The 18,288-nt window shown below is 43.5% G+C and overlaps 1 protein-coding gene across 2 annotated transcripts in view; it reads right to left on the bottom strand.

Annotated features, from left to right (window-relative positions):
* Positions 1-5,324: 5,324 nt before the first annotated feature.
* Positions 5,325-18,288, bottom strand: part of ENPP7 (ectonucleotide pyrophosphatase/phosphodiesterase 7) — a 60,561-nt gene continuing 47,597 nt past the window's right edge. The window contains exons 3-7 of one of the 2 annotated variants that reach the window (XM_073684127.1): positions 15,668-16,291; positions 13,521-13,743; positions 13,113-13,151; positions 12,806-12,939; positions 5,325-5,641 (exon numbers count right to left, since the gene is read on the bottom strand). In XM_073684127.1, coding sequence (XP_073540228.1) covers positions 12,812-12,939; positions 13,113-13,151; positions 13,521-13,743; positions 15,668-16,291 — 1,014 coding nt within the window. In that variant the 3' untranslated portion in view covers positions 5,325-5,641; positions 12,806-12,811. Of the gene's footprint in view, positions 5,642-12,791; positions 12,940-13,112; positions 13,152-13,520; positions 13,744-15,667; positions 16,292-18,288 lie in introns of both variants that reach the window. The other variant, XM_073684125.1, reaches the window with a different exon arrangement.

Here is an 18,288-nt window from a genome sequence, read left to right as displayed (position 1 = left end):
CTGGCCTGAATATTAAAATGTCTGCTGCTGCTCTCACATTTTGATTAGGATTATTCACTGCACATTCATGCTTATAAGCCATGACCTAAATGGAATTATAGCTGATTATCTTCATGCTTATTTTTTAACCCCTTAAGCCCCTGAGCATTTTCCGTTTTTGCATTTTAGTTTTTTTCTCCCCTTGTTCCCAGAGCCATAGCGTTTTTATTTTTTGGTCAATATGGGCATGTGAGGGCTTATTTTTTGCGGGACGTGTTGTACTTTTCAACGCCTTTACTAGTTTCACCATATTGTGTACGGGAAAACGGGAAAAAAATTCCAAGTGCGGTAAAATTGCAAAAAAAGTGCAATACCACAGTTGTTGTTTTTTTTTTTTTTTTTACCACGTTCACTGAATGCTAAAACTGACCTGCCTTTCTTATTCTACAGGTCATTATGAGTTCATAGACACCAAACATGTATAGGTTCTTTTATATTTAAGTGGTGAAAAAAAATTCCAAAATTTGGTAAAAAAAAAAAATTGTGCAATTTTCCGAGACCTGTAGCGTCGCCATTTTTCGTGATCTGGGGCTGGGTGAGGGCTTATTTTTTGCGCGCTGGGCTGACATTTTTATTGATAACATTTTGGGGTAGATCCGATGTTTTGATTGCCCGTTATTGCATTTTATTGCAATTTTGCGGCGACCAAAAAACGTAATTCTGGCGTTTAGAAATTTTTTCTCGTTACGCCGTTTACCGATCGGATTAATTCTTTTTTTATATTGATAGACCGGGCGATTCTGAATGTGGCGATACCAAATATGTCTATGTAGGTTTTTTTTTTTATATTTTATTTTGAATGGAGCGAAAGGGGGGTGATTTAAACTTTTATATTTTTTTATATTTTTTTATATTTTTAAAAACTTTTTTTTTTTTACTTTTTGCATGCTTCAATAGTCTCCATAGGAGACTAGAAGCAGCAACTGTCCGATCGGCTCTGCTACATACAGGGAACGAGCAGATCCCCTGCATGCAGCAGAAATGGTCCTGTGCTATGAGCGCCGACCACTAGGTGGCGCTCATAGCGACCAGATCATGACAAACACAGGCGTCTGCTGCAGACCCTGGGTTGTCATGCCCACCCATCGGTGACCCGCGATCACGTGACGGGGTCGCCGATGGGCGGGGCTTATGACGCGCTACCTGGAAGCGCGCGTTAAATGCCGCTGTCGGAGATTGACAGCGGCATTTAACATGTTAACAGCCGCGGGTGGATCGCGATTCCACCCGGGGCTGTTGCGGGCACATGTCAGCTGTAAGAATCAGCTGACATGTGCTCCGTTCAGTGAGGGCTCAGTGCAGCAGCCCTCACTGAACCGGGGGTACGCAAATGTGCGTACTAATACGGCAAGGGTTGTTAAGGGGTTAAATTAATTGCTCTTATTTAGCCTAAAGGCTACAATGAACAGAACAAATGAGTAGCAGTAGTGTGAATGCTTTAGTTAGTGATATATCAATGAGAGGAATGATATCTTTGTTCACTATAGGCTCCATGACACCAGCTATAAATTGTATAACCCCTTCCGGACAGTTTTCATTTATGTATTTTAGTTTTTTTCTCCTCTTCTTCCAAGAGCCATAACTTTTTTATAACACTGTCAAGGGCTTTTTTTGTGGGACAAATTGTAATTTTGAATTACACCTTTCATATTGCCATAAAATGTACTCAAAAATGGGGAAAAAAATAATTTGCACGCATATGGCAAACAAAATGCAATTCTTTTTTAGTTTTGTTTTTATGGATTTTATTTTACCAGAAAAATAACCTGGCAACATGTTTCTTCAGGTTAGTATGATGGCTGTGATATCAAACTTTTTGTAGGTTTTTTTTTGTTTTAGTGGTGAAAAATTCAAAGATTTCGAAAAAAAAAAATATTTATGTCACGGTTTTCTTAGACCGTTAACTGTATTATTTTTCCGTTGCTAGAGCTATATGAGGGTTTGTTTTTCACGTAGCCACATGTTTTGCATATTTTTTAAGTAGATATGATGTTTTGATGAGTTTATATTGCATTTTTGAGGGGGGGTGTCAACCAAAAAAATGTGTGAACGTAGCATAATGCTGAGTATATCCTTACCTTTTTCTGTTTTGCTGTTTTAGAGAAATCCATAGTTGAAATTGAATGCTAATAAGTTGTAAGTGTAGTAGGCAGGCAGTGCACTTACAGTTCTCCTGCCTCTATCCCTATTCTCCTCCCGCTGCCTGCCTCATGTCTCTGAAGGGTTCGATTTCTATAAGGCGTCATTCAGATGTTGTATTTTTGACGTACGTGAAAAATGGACCGAATGTCATCAGTGATTTTCATAAAAATTTGGTCAGAATTTCATTCGTTTTTTTTCACTAAGAAAAAAAAAGTTTTTACACCTTCTCCTTTCTATTTGTCACTGAAAAACTGACACACAGATGGCATCCGAGTTCTGTCCGATTTTTTTTTCTTGGACCCATAGACTTGCATTACCAGTTTTGACCCGACACTCGGATAAACATTGGACATGTCTCTGCAATTTTGCATGGAACACTTGGTACTAGTGAAAAAAAATCGGACATTCGAACAGCCCCATGTACTGCCATGGGTATGGGAGCTATCCGTGAAAAATACAGATAGCACTCACACAAGAAAAACTGGAGTCTGAATGAGGCCTAATACAGCAAAATAGATTTAATCAACATCAGAGCACCTTTATATATATGCCATTAGTTTGGGCTATAAAATACTGATGACAAGTTCTCTTTAAATAATGTATATTTTGATAGACCAGACTTTACACAAAATGTGTGGTTTTTTTTATGTGAATGTCTATATTTTTATTGAAGAAAAAAGCTAGATTTGAATTTCTATGTTATTTAGAAGCTTTGTTTTACTTACTTTTTACATTTTATTTAATCCCCCTAGGGCAGGGATGTCAAACTCAAATACACAGAGGACCAAAATGAAAAGCTTGGACAAAGTCGCGGGCCAACCTTGATATTGATTAAAAAAAATGTCTACAATGGAGGAAGTTTTTCCTTTTCATCAAATATAATGATTAACTTTTTCATATGCAAACAAACTTAAGAACAAAGTACATTTTAATTAATAGATCTTAGAATAACATATTGAAATAATATAATCTGTTATGTAAGAGCAGTAAAAAGTACATGGCCCAATGGCCTTATTTAAATATGTAATAACAAAGGATAAAAAACCTAGAATAATACAGATAATAAAGTATGATGCAAAGAAAATTTCCCCCAAACACAGTATGATACCCCCACAGTGAATTCCTCCACAGTACCCTCCACGCGTATGGTATGATGACCCTACTGTACCCCCCCTTAATTCCCCCGACAAAGAATGTTGACCCCATCACAGTCTGATTCTCCAACTGTAATCCCCATACAGCCCTCCATATAGTATAATAGCCACAAAAAGTGCTCCATACAGTATGATGGCCACAAAAAGTGCTCCATACAGTTTAACGGGCCCCACATAGTCCTCCATACGGTATAATGGGGCCCTGCATTGCCTTCCATACAGTATAATGGTCCCACTTAGTGCTCTGTACAGTATAGTGGCCCCACACAGTACTCCATACAGTATAAAGGGCCCCACATAATGCTTCACACCGTGTAATGGTCCCACATAGTGCTCCATACAGTATAATGGCCCCACATAGTGCTCCATACAGTATAATAAGCCCCACATAAAAAAAAAAATACTCACCTCTGCTCGTTCCCCACTGCTCTGGCCTCTTCATGGTGTATTCAAATCCTCTGCAAATCTCGATACAGCAGACGTGTTGTAATGACGTCATCGCTCCCACTGTGCTGAGACATCAGATGCAGAGGGGGAATAATGGGAGAGGAAGCATCAGCTGATCTGCTTCCAACGGTGATATAGTTGAAAGTGCGATGCCGGGTGAAAGCGCTGTGTGGCATCCCGTGGCCAAATATACTAAGGGGGCCCGTCCAGCATTGCAAGCCAAATATACTCGGGGGACGTTGCGGGCCAAATATACTCACCCTGTGGGCCAGAGTTTGACATATGTGCCCTGAGGGAATGAAACCTGCAATTGTCTGATCACTTGTGTCATATACCGGAGTATTACAGGGACACTGACAAGGCAACCATGAGGGCCTTCAGCTGACCGCTTGCTGCTATAGAAACACATCAGCACTCCGTGATTGTGTCACGGGGAGGGTAATGGGTGCCTGGTATGACTAGCCCCTGCGGCCATGCACCTTAAATGCTACTGCTGCAGGGGCTTACAGCAGTGATCATGGCATCTGCTCCTAAGATCGTTCCAAACACCCGCCTGTGACATACATGTACGTCACATGTTGGAAGAGGGTTAAACATAGCTGCCTACCTTAACATTTTTTCTGTCCATAAACAGCCTCTGAAAAGTGTCTTACTTTTTTGCTGTGCAAAAGGGTTTTTTGAGTCAAGTTAAAGGGACTGTCAAATCAAGACTTAAAAAAACCACTTGCATATAGAGGAAAAATGTCAGTGTTTATAGAAGAAATATTTTTCTTAGTGCTTGCTACAAGGCTGCTACTTATAGTGGCTTATTTAAGACAAAGAAGAGATCTGGGACTACGGTTTAGCCTCTGCGCCTACTGAGAGTCTGGGGTTGTCTGAGACACACCTCCTGTCTAATGATTGGTTCTGACTGCTGCTCTTTCTCACTCCCCCCTGCCGCTTTGCCTCCTCAGTTTTATTGTGGTGTATTACCACAAGTCTATCAAAAGATTACAAGGAGAACAGGAAACTAAGAGCTTGTTTAAATTACTGCCAGGGCAGAATGATTATCAAATACAGACAACTAAATCACCACTAGATTATCAGCTATCACACCTGCTTCATTCTGTGGGAAATGAGGCTTAGGGGGCTTTCACATTGCATTCAGGCACCGGTTCAGTGGCTCCATCGTGGCTTGCATCCGAATTCCCCATAAAACGGGATTCGGGCATATGTGCCAAATGGGCCATAGACTATAATGATGCCAACAGAGCGAATGTGTTCTCTGACGTGCATCATTTCCAGTCGTGTACGACTACTGGAGTTGGACACCCAGACACAGTCTACTACATTTGGGTGTCCGCCTCCAGTATGTATGTATGCAAGCCCCAAAAGGACCAGCGAACGGGTGCCTGAATGCAAACTGAAAGCACCCTTAGCAAACGGAAGTCTGAGAGTTGTTTTAAAATGAAAGCAAACTAATGATTGACTTGAAAGGTATGTAATGTTATATAGTAGATAGATTTATGGATGTGCTCAATTTATGTAAAAATGGACAATCTGTTAAATAAAGGACAAATATTTTTATTGATGTTTTTATCATAAAATATTTTCTTAATGGTGTGCAGTCAAGCAATGTCACATGGATCACACATTTTATATTTTTTAAATTAGTTCTACATGTTTAAGTTAGTTGTTCCAAGATTATAACGGCAGTCTATTGGTGTATTGTATGATTTGTCCAGGTAACAGGGTATTCATAAGTCACAGAGGCCATTTGAGTGATACATCTTGCAAGTGAACAGATACAGTTACTTTGATCCCCAGTAGAAATGTGATGTTTCTCATCCATGGTCTGCATACAAAAATAATTGAATATTCTGTGAAAGATAAAAAAAGAATTAACATTTTGCATTACCCTGGAAAAGAAGAAAGTGCAGTCAAAGAAGGCACTGCAATCAAAAATGTTTGTAAGGGTCTGTTCACATAAAAATTTTTACTTTAGGTTTGATGTATGCATCAGGAAGGCTTCCAGCACAGTATGTATGTATGTATCTATCTATCTCCATGCACCCAACATTTGCTAAAAGAGTGTCCATTAGGAATTGCTCACACGCGAGAGAATCAGATCACACTAAGAAGACACTCGGCTCAAACTCTGACAGAGTTTCATCTGAGTGACATTAGCATAATCGGTCCGATTGTCTCGCATGAGCTAATTGAAGGCTGTATGACCCCAGCCTTAGGCATATACTGGGCTAGTATGTGTCTTGTGCTTTTATTCCTTTTCCTCTCCTGTATAGAAGAGTGTATACCGACACTCTCTTCTAGACATATTGTAGCAGCACAGTATAAAAGATTACCACACTCAGGGGCAGACATACCATTGGTGCAACCTGGCTAGCTACCCAGGAGCCCACATTATAATGAGCTATTGCACTACAAAGGGCCGATATATAGTTGTTGCACATGGGCCCTCTGCTGTCTGTAATTGCGCTCGACCACACTATGTTTTTTTTCAAAGAGAGTCAATAGCCTATACAGTGGCATACACAGGAGGTATACATAAGGGAATACTCTCAAAGAAATGTAATGCACAGACCACAATTTTTATGTATTTTTCTTACACATATGTATATATATATATATATATATATATATATATATCTACACTACTTATTTCTGAAAAAACTGGCATGAAATGTCAAAAGTAACACCATTTTTGTGCAACTCCATGTTATGCAAAATTTTGTAACTTTTCAAAGTGATTTATGCCAGAATTCTGTCATAATCGCTTTGATGAACCGGGGGCTATGTACGTTTCCTGCTCACCATGGTATAATGTATTTATATTACAAAATTAGTTAAAGGGTTTGAACCAAGTATGGAAGTTATTCCCTATCTATAGTATTGCAGTTAGTAGATCATTTCCTGATTATTGGACGTCCAACTGCTGGACCCTGACTGATCCCAAGAACATTTGGTCTGCAGAGCACTATCTGAATGGAGAGAAGGTCAAACCTTCACACCTCAGCTTCATTTATTCTTGATTATTCTTGAAGAGACTGGCAGAAATACCCAATTTTAGTGGGGAGGTTCTCAGCAGTTGTAGCCCCAACAATGAGGAAAGCATCCCCTATTCTATAAATAGGGGATAACTTCCATACTTGGTACAACCCCTTTAAACTTGTACTAACCATAGAACCAAAAAACTCATATAAATGAACATGAAGACTGTTGTTTAAAATGGGGTTGACCCACCATTGTATAACGCATCTGTAGCACCCTGAGGATTCGGCTGCTACAGGGGTATTACACCTCAAGCCAGAGGTGTGGTATTCCACTCCCGGGTAAGGATGGAGTGTGGAACTGAGCTCAGTAGGCTGCATGCACTACATACATCCCATTTCCGGGGGACAGACCAATGGTACTCCCACTAGAGAAATGTGCAGGTACGACAGCGTCTGTCCCTGGCTGGAGTGGGAGGGGGGTGGAACATCCCAGTAGTGTAGGGGCAGATAGGGGGAGCAGTCTGGGTAATGCTAGGAGCTCATTGGGTGCTGGTCACCTGAGCTCACACATAGAGGGAGTATATAAGGTGGGAACCATCTTAGAACAGGGTCTTTTGTAGAGGTTTGGTCCGACAAGCAGAGCAGCTCAGCCAGCTCCAAGGCCAAGAGAGTGAGAGAGAGGAGAAAAGAAGGACCCAGAGGGGGAGAAGAAAGAACTCCAAGATCCCAAAATTAGACCAGAGGGTGAAGAGTTGGCACAAGGGTACCGGATCCCAAGCTGGTGGAGGGCACTAATCCTCAGCCAGAGACCGGAGGTCGTGGGCAGGATCTGCCACGACCACCCACTAAATCCACCCGGAAGGCAGACCAAGAATAGGGTCAGGGAACCCAGAGACAAGGGTTTTACCAACAAGAGGCCCGAGGGAGCCGGACATAGGTGGATCCCTGGTGGGGAAGGCCAGAGAGAAGGAACGTCAGAAAGGGAGCTCAGGATCACGCTCCAGAATTACTTGGGAGTTGGCCGAGTCCAGGACCTGGTGGACGCAGCACGGCTCGGGCGGTCGCTCAAGGCCGGAGTGACCAGAATAACAGCAGTAAGTAAAGACCCTTAACTGCTCAGCCCGACTCTGAGTCTCATTACCATCCTCACTGCACCTCCACAACCACCATCCTCTACACCTGACCCCCTGAGGCTATACCCCTCCCGTTGGGGGTTATACTACCTGAGCTGCACACACATCACCAGCCTCAGCGGACCCTGCTGCAGCGGCGGCCGTATTGACCGCAATTCAACGGGTGGCATAGTCGACACAAAAGAATATCTAGTAACATCTATAAGGACTGCCACACACTGAGCTTGACACCCTGGGCACGGACCGGGTCACCGCCACTCGGAGACTACAACCCCCATCCGATCCGGCTCCGGGTATCCCCCAAACAACACTGGCCCAGGGGGCGCGTCAACTTTGGCGTAGTCGGCAGGATAACGTGCCCGCAACAACCGGGTACTGCGTGCCTGAAGAAAAGTTCACCGTTACCTTAAAAAGAAGTCTCCCGCCGGTTCCGGAGGGTCCCCGCCAACGGACCCCATCACAGGTCGTTTCCCGCCGGTTGTCCGCCATTTGCAGCTTTTTCCCGCCATCCGTGGAGTTTCCCGCCACTGGGAGACGATTCCCGCCATTTCCAAAGATTTCCCGCCTTGGAAGAGCGGACGCCATTATGGGCGTGCCAGAGGGTGGCAAGAGGCCACCTCCCATCGTGGGCCAGGTCGAAGAATGGCGCCAAAAGCGGAAACCGTGCCCACCAACAGAGACTGTGATGCTGGAAGTGTCCATCAGCGTGAGAGAACTGCCCCTGGAACTGACAATCACTAAGTTGCCCCGGGACCACCCTCAATGTGGGCGGAGACAGAACGAGAGAGCAAAGATGGGTGTCGCCTGGAGCAGTCTGGAGAGAGCGCACCCGGAGACAAGAAGTCTGGAGAGGAGTCCAGAGAGAGCCTACCCGGAGATGGAGGGAGAGTCAGGCAGCACCGACCCAGTGGTCAGGAGCCTGCTGCAAGCAACGACCCCACTAGGCTTAGTGGAGGTCCTGGCACAGCTCCCCCGAGACCGGGAGTGTGCACAGACTGCGCTGGAGAGCCTCGCACGGAGGATGGCCCAGGTGCAGCGGGAGACGTTGGCGGAGTGGAGCCGAGAGATGGCCCAGCAGACCGAAACCCGACAGCGGAGCACGCCACCTGAGACGAGGAGACAGACCGCCTCTGAGGATGGTGCAGGAGGACTGAAGGCCGGAGACGGCGCCGAGAAGGGAGCTGAACGGACGGAGGCAGGTAAAGGGGACGTCTCTACCCCGAGCCGGGAAACCGCGTGCCTGCCCCAGCTCCCCGTCGCAGAGCCCGAAATTCCCCCTGCCGTGCCCGTCGCTGCATCGTCACCGCCGCAGACTAGGCCTCAACCGGAAACCGCGGCCGCGACCCCTGTGACGTCACGCGCTTCGACCCTGAGCGCGGCAAAGCAGGAAATACCATCGGCCTGGTCGCAAGGCCTAGTACACCCGGGCGCCGCCATTCCAACAGCGCCCCCTACCTCCGCGGAGCCACCAGCCTGGTCGCAGGGCCGAGTAACCACGGGCGCCGCCGTTCTTACGGTGCCCTTTTCCTTTAGCGTGCCCCAAGCCTGGTCGCAAGGCCTGGTCAACCCGGGCGCCGCTACCACCACAGCGCCCATAACACCTAAAGTACCGCACCTGGGTGAGGACCTGTTCGCCCAGCATACGTGCCCGGATGGGCAGCCCTTCATATGGCCCCAGGAGTACTACCAACTGGAACTCCAAAGGGCGAGGCCCCTGTGTGAGCCCCTGATTCCGGCTCCGAAGCCCGTCAGGAGGACCCAGCCCCTGCTAGAGGAGGCACAGTTTGAGTGGGACCCCACCGGAGGAGACCTCATGGGGTTCACTCAGGAGACTCGGGCGGCCGCAGCGGAGCGTGCAGAGTGCTGCCGCCAGCAGCTCGAGGTCTTCGAGAAGGAGCGGAGAGAGAGGCGGGTCCGGGAACAGCAAGCACAGATAAGGAGCGCGGAGCAGAAGAGCCGGACCAGGAGGAACCCCCCGTGCAGCTCATGGTCAACCTGCAGCATGGGTGGGGCTTCATTAGAGACCATCATACCCCCGGCGACGTCTTTGTCACCCGCAGAGACGTAGAAAGCCATCTGCTGGAGGGACACAGGTCGTGACCTGTATGTAGGGGACGAGGTCACCTTCACCCGGCACAAGTGTGCCAAAGGACCCTACGCCCTCCATGTACATCGCCTGACGGAGGAGGAGCTGCGGTGTGAGGAGGAGCAAGAGGACCCGGACGGGTCTGAATCCAAAGAAGGAGCAGGAGGACGCCGTCGTTAAAGTACGGTAAAGAGACTGTAAATAGTTACCCATCGGGGTACAGTGAACTGTTGCTGCTTTAAATATGTCCCCGTTGGGACAAGAGTGAACTGTTAACCCGTGTGTCCCTATTCCCATTACCTGGCCGAGGACTGAGAGCGGCCATATCCCCTTGTATATAGTTGCGCTTCCTAAGGCGCCCCCTACCGGTTTTATAGGAAACTGTTGTTTTTCTTGAAGAGACTGTCGCACTTTTCCCGGTCACAAGTTGCACCGTGGCCGGAGGAGCAAGAGTGTTTACAAGAATGTTATTTATGAAAACGTTTTATTGCTGATATATATATGATGTTTTATATGTTTATATGTTGATGTTTATGAAAAATAATTGTATGTTTTGGATGTTTTTGTCTTTAACAGCCCGAGGACGTGCTGTGATTTACCAGGGGGGAATGTAGCACCCTGAGGATTCGGCTGCTACAGGGGTATTACACCTCAAGCCAGAGGTGTGGTATTCCACTCCCGGGTAAGGATGGAGTGTGGAACTGAGCTCAGTAGGCTGCATGCACTACATACATCCCATTTCCGGGGGACAGACCAATGGTACTCCCACTAGAGAAATGTGCAGGTACGACAGCGTCTGTCCCTGGCTGGAGTGGGAGGGGGGTGGAACATCCCAGTAGTGTAGGGGCAGATAGGGGGAGCAGTCTGGGTAATGCTAGGAGCTCATTGGGTGCTGGTCACCTGAGCTCACACATAGAGGGAGTATATAAGGTGGGAACCATCTTAGAACAGGGTCTTTTGTAGAGGTTTGGTCCGACAAGCAGAGCAGCTCAGCCAGCTCCAAGGCCAAGAGAGTGAGAGAGAGGAGAAAAGAAGGACCCAGAGGGGGAGAAGAAAGAACTCCAAGATCCCAAAATTAGACCAGAGGGTGAAGAGTTGGCACAAGGGTACCGGATCCCAAGCTGGTGGAGGGCACTAATCCTCAGCCAGAGACCGGAGGTCGTGGGCAGGATCTGCCACGACCACCCACTAAATCCACCCGGAAGGCAGACCAAGAATAGGGTCAGGGAACCCAGAGACAAGGGTTTTACCAACAAGAGGCCCGAGGGAGCCGGACATAGGTGGATCCCTGGTGGGGAAGGCCAGAGAGAAGGAACGTCAGAAAGGGAGCTCAGGATCACGCTCCAGAATTACTTGGGAGTTGGCCGAGTCCAGGACCTGGTGGACGCAGCACGGCTCGGGCGGTCGCTCAAGGCCGGAGTGACCAGAATAACAGCAGTAAGTAAAGACCCTGAACTGCACAGCCCGACTCTGAGTCTCATTACCATCCTCACTGCACCTCCACAACCACCATCCTCTACACCTGACCCCTTGAGGCTATACCCCTCCCGTTGGGGGTTATACTACCTGAGCTGCACACACATCACCAGCCTCAGCGGACCCTGCTGCAGCGGCGGCCGTATTGACCGCAATTCAACGGGTGGCGTAGTCGACACAAAAGAATATCTAGTAACATCTATAAGGACTGCCACACACTGAGCTTGACACCCTGGGCACGGACCGGGTCACCGCCACTCGGAGACTACAACCCCCATCCGATCCGGCTCCGGGTATCCCCCAAACAACACTGGCCCAGGGGGCGCGTCACATCCAATGTGCAGATCATAAAAATAAGTACTATTCACAATTTATATGGTGTTAAAAAAGATCCAGTGAAGAATTACAATATTTTCTTACAAACAATGGCACCACTGAGTGTTTATGGTGCAAAACGGTGTGCAGGTCCATCTACTGAGCTGACTGCTGCAAGTCCAATTCAGAGTGGCCAATAGAAATAGCAGCCATGGCAGAAAGTTATTCCTATTGGCTACTACTCTATAGTGTTTACAGAGACTTGGCTGTGGTCAGAGTGGCTGGGCATGTATGATCAGCAACATTGAGCTCATTAGATAACATGAACTAACCGCATCATTGATCACTAGCCATTATGAACCAGAACAAATCTAAACTAAAGAGTTAATTGGGTTTTCCATGTTTTTTTTTCAAAGAATATGTTGTACCTGTCAATGGTTTGTATCTGGTATTTTAGCTGAGCTCCATTAAAATGAAAATGGTTTAGCTGCAATGCCATATAAAAACGGTGGACAGCTGTGGTGGAGTTTTTGGAAGAAAGCAGCCATATTTTTCTAATCATGGAAACCTCTCGAAATGGAGGATAAACTCTCAAATGAGAAATACCCAGAATATTGTACTTCACAGTTTGACTATAAGAGTCAACCTTGCTGTGAAAGTGGGTAATATATCATCCTAGTCCTTTTTTTTCTGTGTGGGTCTATCCTGCATCTGCTTCCAGATTTGAGGTGTCTCCAGTCCACAAGCAGATCTTCAGTGTACGCATTACCTGCGAGAAATGGCAGTCCGTAACAGAATGAGTTGGCAACGCTTCTCTTTGTGTCTACTAGGGTATTTCTCCACTTATCTGGAAATATTATCCAAGGAAGCTCTCTCTCTGACTATTTTGCATTCTACAGTTTGCCCAGTCCCTTTAAATGGTCATCTAAGGTGTAGAATGCACACACCCACACATGGACACTATGATGAAGAGTTTAGATATTATAATTATATGTGGTTTATACTTAACCTCTTGATCCTCACATAGTGTTATAATTTAGTTTTTCTTTTTCTTTTGACAGCTATGACCACTACCGTAACGACAAAAGTAATAAAAAGAATTCCAACTACAGCGGTAAGTCCAATTGTAGCCTGGTAAATCACATCCGCTACAGGGTCTAAAACAAATGAAAAACAAAAAAAAAAATTAATTACAAAATAACTTAGTAGCAATTGTGTCATATCTATTATAAAGTGAGGATTCCCCAGTACAGACTGTGAGACATGCATGCACATATCATGCAGAAAATGCATTAGGCATAATTCAGATGTGGATTATGACTATACTTGCCATCTGCTTGGGTTGGTCCAGCAGGCTGAACAGTGGGTGCTGTGTGGAAAAATAAAAAAATAAAATTAGAAAAATGTATTATATGTTTTCAACACGGCAAAGCCCTGTTTTTAAACTATCCCCCCTTCCTTTCCTCTCAATGTCGCTTCCGCGCTCCTTCGATCACTCTGGAAGTCAAATTCTGTATATGTTTGACCTACTATAAATTCATGATATAGGATAAGAAAAATGATTCTGTAAATTATTAACCACTAGTGTCCTCCCTTCCTTTTTAAAAAATGCAACCATCACATCCATCCTCAAGAAGCCAACCCTTGACCCATCCTCTACGTCCAACTATTGCCCTATATCACTGCTCCCATTTGCTTCAAAACGTATTGAACTGCACGTCCATCTACGTAAACCAACCTGATGTCAGTAACGTGTTCTTCAGCACTTCAAGGTCTCCATCATGAGGCTCTGGTGTTATTCCCAACAGCTCGCACATTAGCGCATACACGTTCACACTTTCAAAAGGCTCCACGACCAGGCCTTTTCTGAATGAAGGACCTACAGCTCTGAATATGGTTTTCATTTCCATTTCTTTATTATCAAAGCCATGTTCACCATTATTAAATTGGAACTTTGCATACTTCAAATAAAAAAGGTGAGGCACAGTTAGAACATACAGGAGACACTCCTATTTATTAGTAGTTTACATTTTGGTACCATCATTATGAATCTGTAGCGGTTAGATCGAATTATAAAGTACAGATCAATAGGAGATGCATCTATGACATCACAGCTGTGATAAAAAGCCTTTTCATTTTACGGGGGCCCACTGTACATCTATATGTCTTCGATTTCAAGTCAAGGCGTTCAGAGCATTTTTTGACAGATTTCATATCAATCCAAAAGTAAACATGAGACATACTCCTTTGAACAATGTATAACATATAGTTCATATTACAGAGGTATTGATTTCTAGACGATGATAGCTCCATCATTCAATGGCACCTAAAGTCCCTGTGGCTTCTTAGCCCATTCTTATAGATATACACCGTGTGATAATAGGTAGAACAACTGCCGAAATGAATTTCCAATCTAAAGAAATAAGGAAAACACTAGCTACAGTAGGTTTGTGGAAAATCAGAGGTTGGTGATAGTTATTTTTGTGTTCCTGTTAATTCTGGTGTAGAAGATGATGGATACATAGTTATGAAATAGTGAGTTTATAACAAATGTTAAAACTCTTTCAAAGTAGGAACATGTTAAATTAATGTCAACTGCACATGAAATTCTATAAATTTCCGATTTATTTGGGGCAAAACACGATATTTTCGATTTTATAATCAGGTTGAATAGATGATGACTTGTTTTTATGTGGGACGAGTTGTACTTTTGAATGACACTATTTACATATTGTACTGGAAAACAAGAAAGTAATTAAAAGTGTGGTGAAATTGCAATCAAAATGCAATTCTGACAATGTTTTTGGGAAATTAGAATTTTAAAAATGTTTTTATGGTGTACATTGTGTGGTAAAAATGACCTGCCAATATGGTTCACCTCATCGGGGCGATTGCGGCCATACCAAATTTGTCCAGTTTTGTTCTGATTTTAGTGAAGAAAAAAATATCAGATATTTGTAAAAAATATATTTTTTTGGTTGTCGCCATTTTCCGAGACGTTTTAATTTTTCAGTTCATGGAGTAGCATGAGGGCTTATTTTTTGCAGGGCGAGATTACATTTTTATTGATATTATTTTGGGATAGATAGGACATGTTGACCAAAAAAAACACAATTTGGGTTTTTTAATTTTTTTTCTGATTGGAATAATTGTTTTTATATTTTCATAGATCGGAGTTTTATGGATGCGGTGATACCACATGTGTATTTTTTTAAAATAAAATTATCTTTATTTTTAATGGGAGAAAGGAGGGTGAATATAACTTTGTTTTCTTCCTAGTTTAAAAATTTTTTTTTTTTACTGTATTTATTTGTCTCCTTTGAACCTGCGATCATCTGATCGCTTGTGCAATATACAGCAATACCACAGCATTGTTTTATATAGTAAAAAACATGGTCTCATTTGAAGCCCAGCCACAGGCTAAGTTTCAAGGAGCTCCACAATGACAGGTGCAGAGATCTTCAGTAGACCCCTGACTGTCATAGCAACCCATTGGTGCCCCCATGACGCAATCAAAGGGTGCCGACGGGTTACTATGACAGTTGGGTTGCTGTGCACGCCCATGTCAGAGTTTGATAGCGGCATTGAACACACTAATAATCATAGGTGCTAGATATGACATTTTGCAATTTTGCCATTTTTTTTCTCTGTTTATGGTATTTACCAATCAGGTACTAACCCATGGCTATTAGAGGCCGGTCCCGGCTGTAACACACAGCCATTACCTGGCATGTATATGTATATGAGAGAGAGAAAGAGAGAGCATTATAAAAAAAATGTTTTGTGCTTTTAGCAAAAATGTAAAATAGAGAGCTCTAACATGATTAAATTACCTACTTTTATTTATTTTATTGCCAAATGTAAAGGTATAATAATGGTACTTACACTATGTATGACATATCCTGGCTCACCATACAATACTAAAGGTGTGATTCTTTCATTGTTTGAATAGTGCAATCTGTTGGGAACCTCCTCTTTCTTGTAGACATTCAATTTAGGGTGACTACCTTTCAATGCTTGATATACTTTTTCCAAGTTTCCTTCTTTAGGTACTAGAAGTCCTGATGGCCCATAATCCACTAAATGAAACTTAAGATCAGAAAGAGAGAAACCTGGTATATTCTTCAGGACAATCTCATCATCGCCTTTCTGTACTGTAGTCATACCATGATCTGCAGTGATTATAATATTGAGTTTGGATTCCAAGCCATAGTGTCGCACTCGATTCCGTATGTGTCCAACCATACGATCTATTTGTTTCACCATGTCTTTGCGCTGCTGAGTATCTGGTCCGTGTTTGTGTCCTGTCACATCGGGTTCTCCAAAATATAGTGCTACAAAGTCAAGATCTTCCTCTGTGAACCACTTCATCACGGTTTCTACATTTTCTTCCCATTCAGCTTCATTGCTATAGTTGTGTACTTTACTCTCAACCTTTTTAATATTTACAGTTTCACCTCTATATGTGGCATTGCCACCAGGGAAGAAAAGTGATCCAGTTTTTAAACCCTGGGAAAAAAAATAATATCTCAGTTAATCCAAATATTTTATGATATTTACTTAGTAAGGCTTATGTTCACACGTTGCATTTTTGCTGCGTTTTTTTTAATGCAAATTAAAAACTGCTTTTTACAGTACCAGCAAAAGCTATGAGATTTGAGAAATTTCATGCATACGCTTTGCTTTTTTTTCCTGACTGAAATGGAAAACTGCTGCTTTTTTTAAAACTGGAGAATGTCAATTCTTTCAGCATTTTTGCATCGTTTTTTCACCCATAGAAAGGAATGAAAAAGTGTAAAAAAAAGCAGTAAAAATGCAGAAAAAAAACCCCAGTATTTGCAGTGTTTTTAGTGGAAAAAAGCATGAACAGAAGGATGTGAAACCCATTTATTTTTGTGATTTTCCAAAGTTTAAACCAAAATGTCTTGGTGTTGGTTCTTTAAGAAATATTCAATTATTCCAGAATAATTATTATATTATTAACATGTTATTATGTTGAAAGGCAAAAGTTGCATATGCACCTAGAGAATTACTAGAAAATGTACCTAAGAATTCCAACATGGTATACATTATTTAACAATGTTGGAATTACCAGTGAAAAATATTAATTCAATTTATTAAGATACATTGTATGAAGATTCAGACAAAGCCAATTTTCACTCATTCTTAAGGGAATATGTCAGCAGGTTTGTGCTATGTAATCTGAGAGCAGTATGATGTAGGGATAGAGACCCTGATTCCAGCAATGTGTCACTTATTGGGCTGTGTGTTCCTGTTTTAATAAAATCAGTGTTTTATCAGCAGGAGATACAGGACTAGATGTCTGGTGCCTCTTAGTCAACTGTTTTGTGTAACCCCACCCTCCACATTGATTAGCAGCTTTTTGTCAATGTACAATGTATCTAGAAAGTTGCCAATCAGTGATCTAAGTAAAGTTATACAGGGCTCAGCATTCAGAGCACTGCTAGATCTTTAGCAGACAAAACAGTGATGGTATCCAAATGACAGCATGCAGTTCAGTAAGTGACACATCACTGGAATCAGAGTCTCAGCCCCTACATTATTCTGATGTCAGATTACATAGCAAAAACCTGGTGGCAGATTCCCTTTAACCCCTTTAAAGCCCATGACGTACTAATACGCGTCTGTGCCCTGGGACTTAAGAGCTTGACCCGTATTAGTATGTCTGTGTGCGCGCGCGATCGCCGCCGGGTGTCAGCTGATTGTCACAGCTGACACCCGGTACTATGTGCAGGGAGAGGTCCCGCACCTCTCCCGGAACATTAACCCCTGCAATGCTGCGATCGAAGTCAATCGCAGCATTGCGGTGGCTAAGGGGAGGTGATCGCAATACTCACCTCCTCTTCCGGCCTCCAGCGCTGTCTGCCGCGGCTTCCCGGGTGTTGCCATGATGACCCGATGTCGTCATGACAACATCCAGGTCACCAGACAGCAGGAAGATTTTTTGGTCATGCGCAGTGCATGACCAAACAATCTTCTCACTGTGCAGCGCTGACTGCCTGCATGGCACAGGGATGGTGCTCCATTCCTATGCTATGCAGGCGATCAGAATAAAAAAAGTGAAAGTCCCATAGTGGGACAAAGTAAAAAAGTAAAAAAACTGTAAGAAAGTGAAAAAAAAAATTGTAAAAATATTTAAAAACAAAATAAAAAAATAGTCCACCAAAAATAGAAATATACTGTAATGTAAATCCTTTATTTTAACACTAAATGACAAGTACAGTAATCAACACTATCACTGTACTTCTTATGTATGTGACTGACATGTTTCTATCTATCTAATCTATGTGTGATGCTCTATTCTTTCTGTTATAAATTGTCAGGTACCGCTGCTGAATTGCCGGCCGGCTTTTTTAAAGAGACGGTGCATGAAAACACTAATTTTTTTTTAAATAAATCCTTTACACTAAATGACAAGTACAGTAACCAACACTGTCACTGAAGTTCTTATATATGTGACTGACATGTTTCTATCTATCTAATCT

The sequence above is a fragment of the Phyllobates terribilis genome, unplaced genomic scaffold (genome assembly GCF_046119375.1).
Source record: "Phyllobates terribilis strain yellow unplaced genomic scaffold, ASM4611937v1 Scaffold_5__5_contigs__length_657084704, whole genome shotgun sequence".
NCBI lineage: Eukaryota > Metazoa > Chordata > Amphibia > Anura > Dendrobatidae > Phyllobates > Phyllobates terribilis.
The sequence above is the reverse complement of the archived record's forward strand: the minus strand, read 5'-3'. Positions and strand labels throughout refer to the sequence as shown.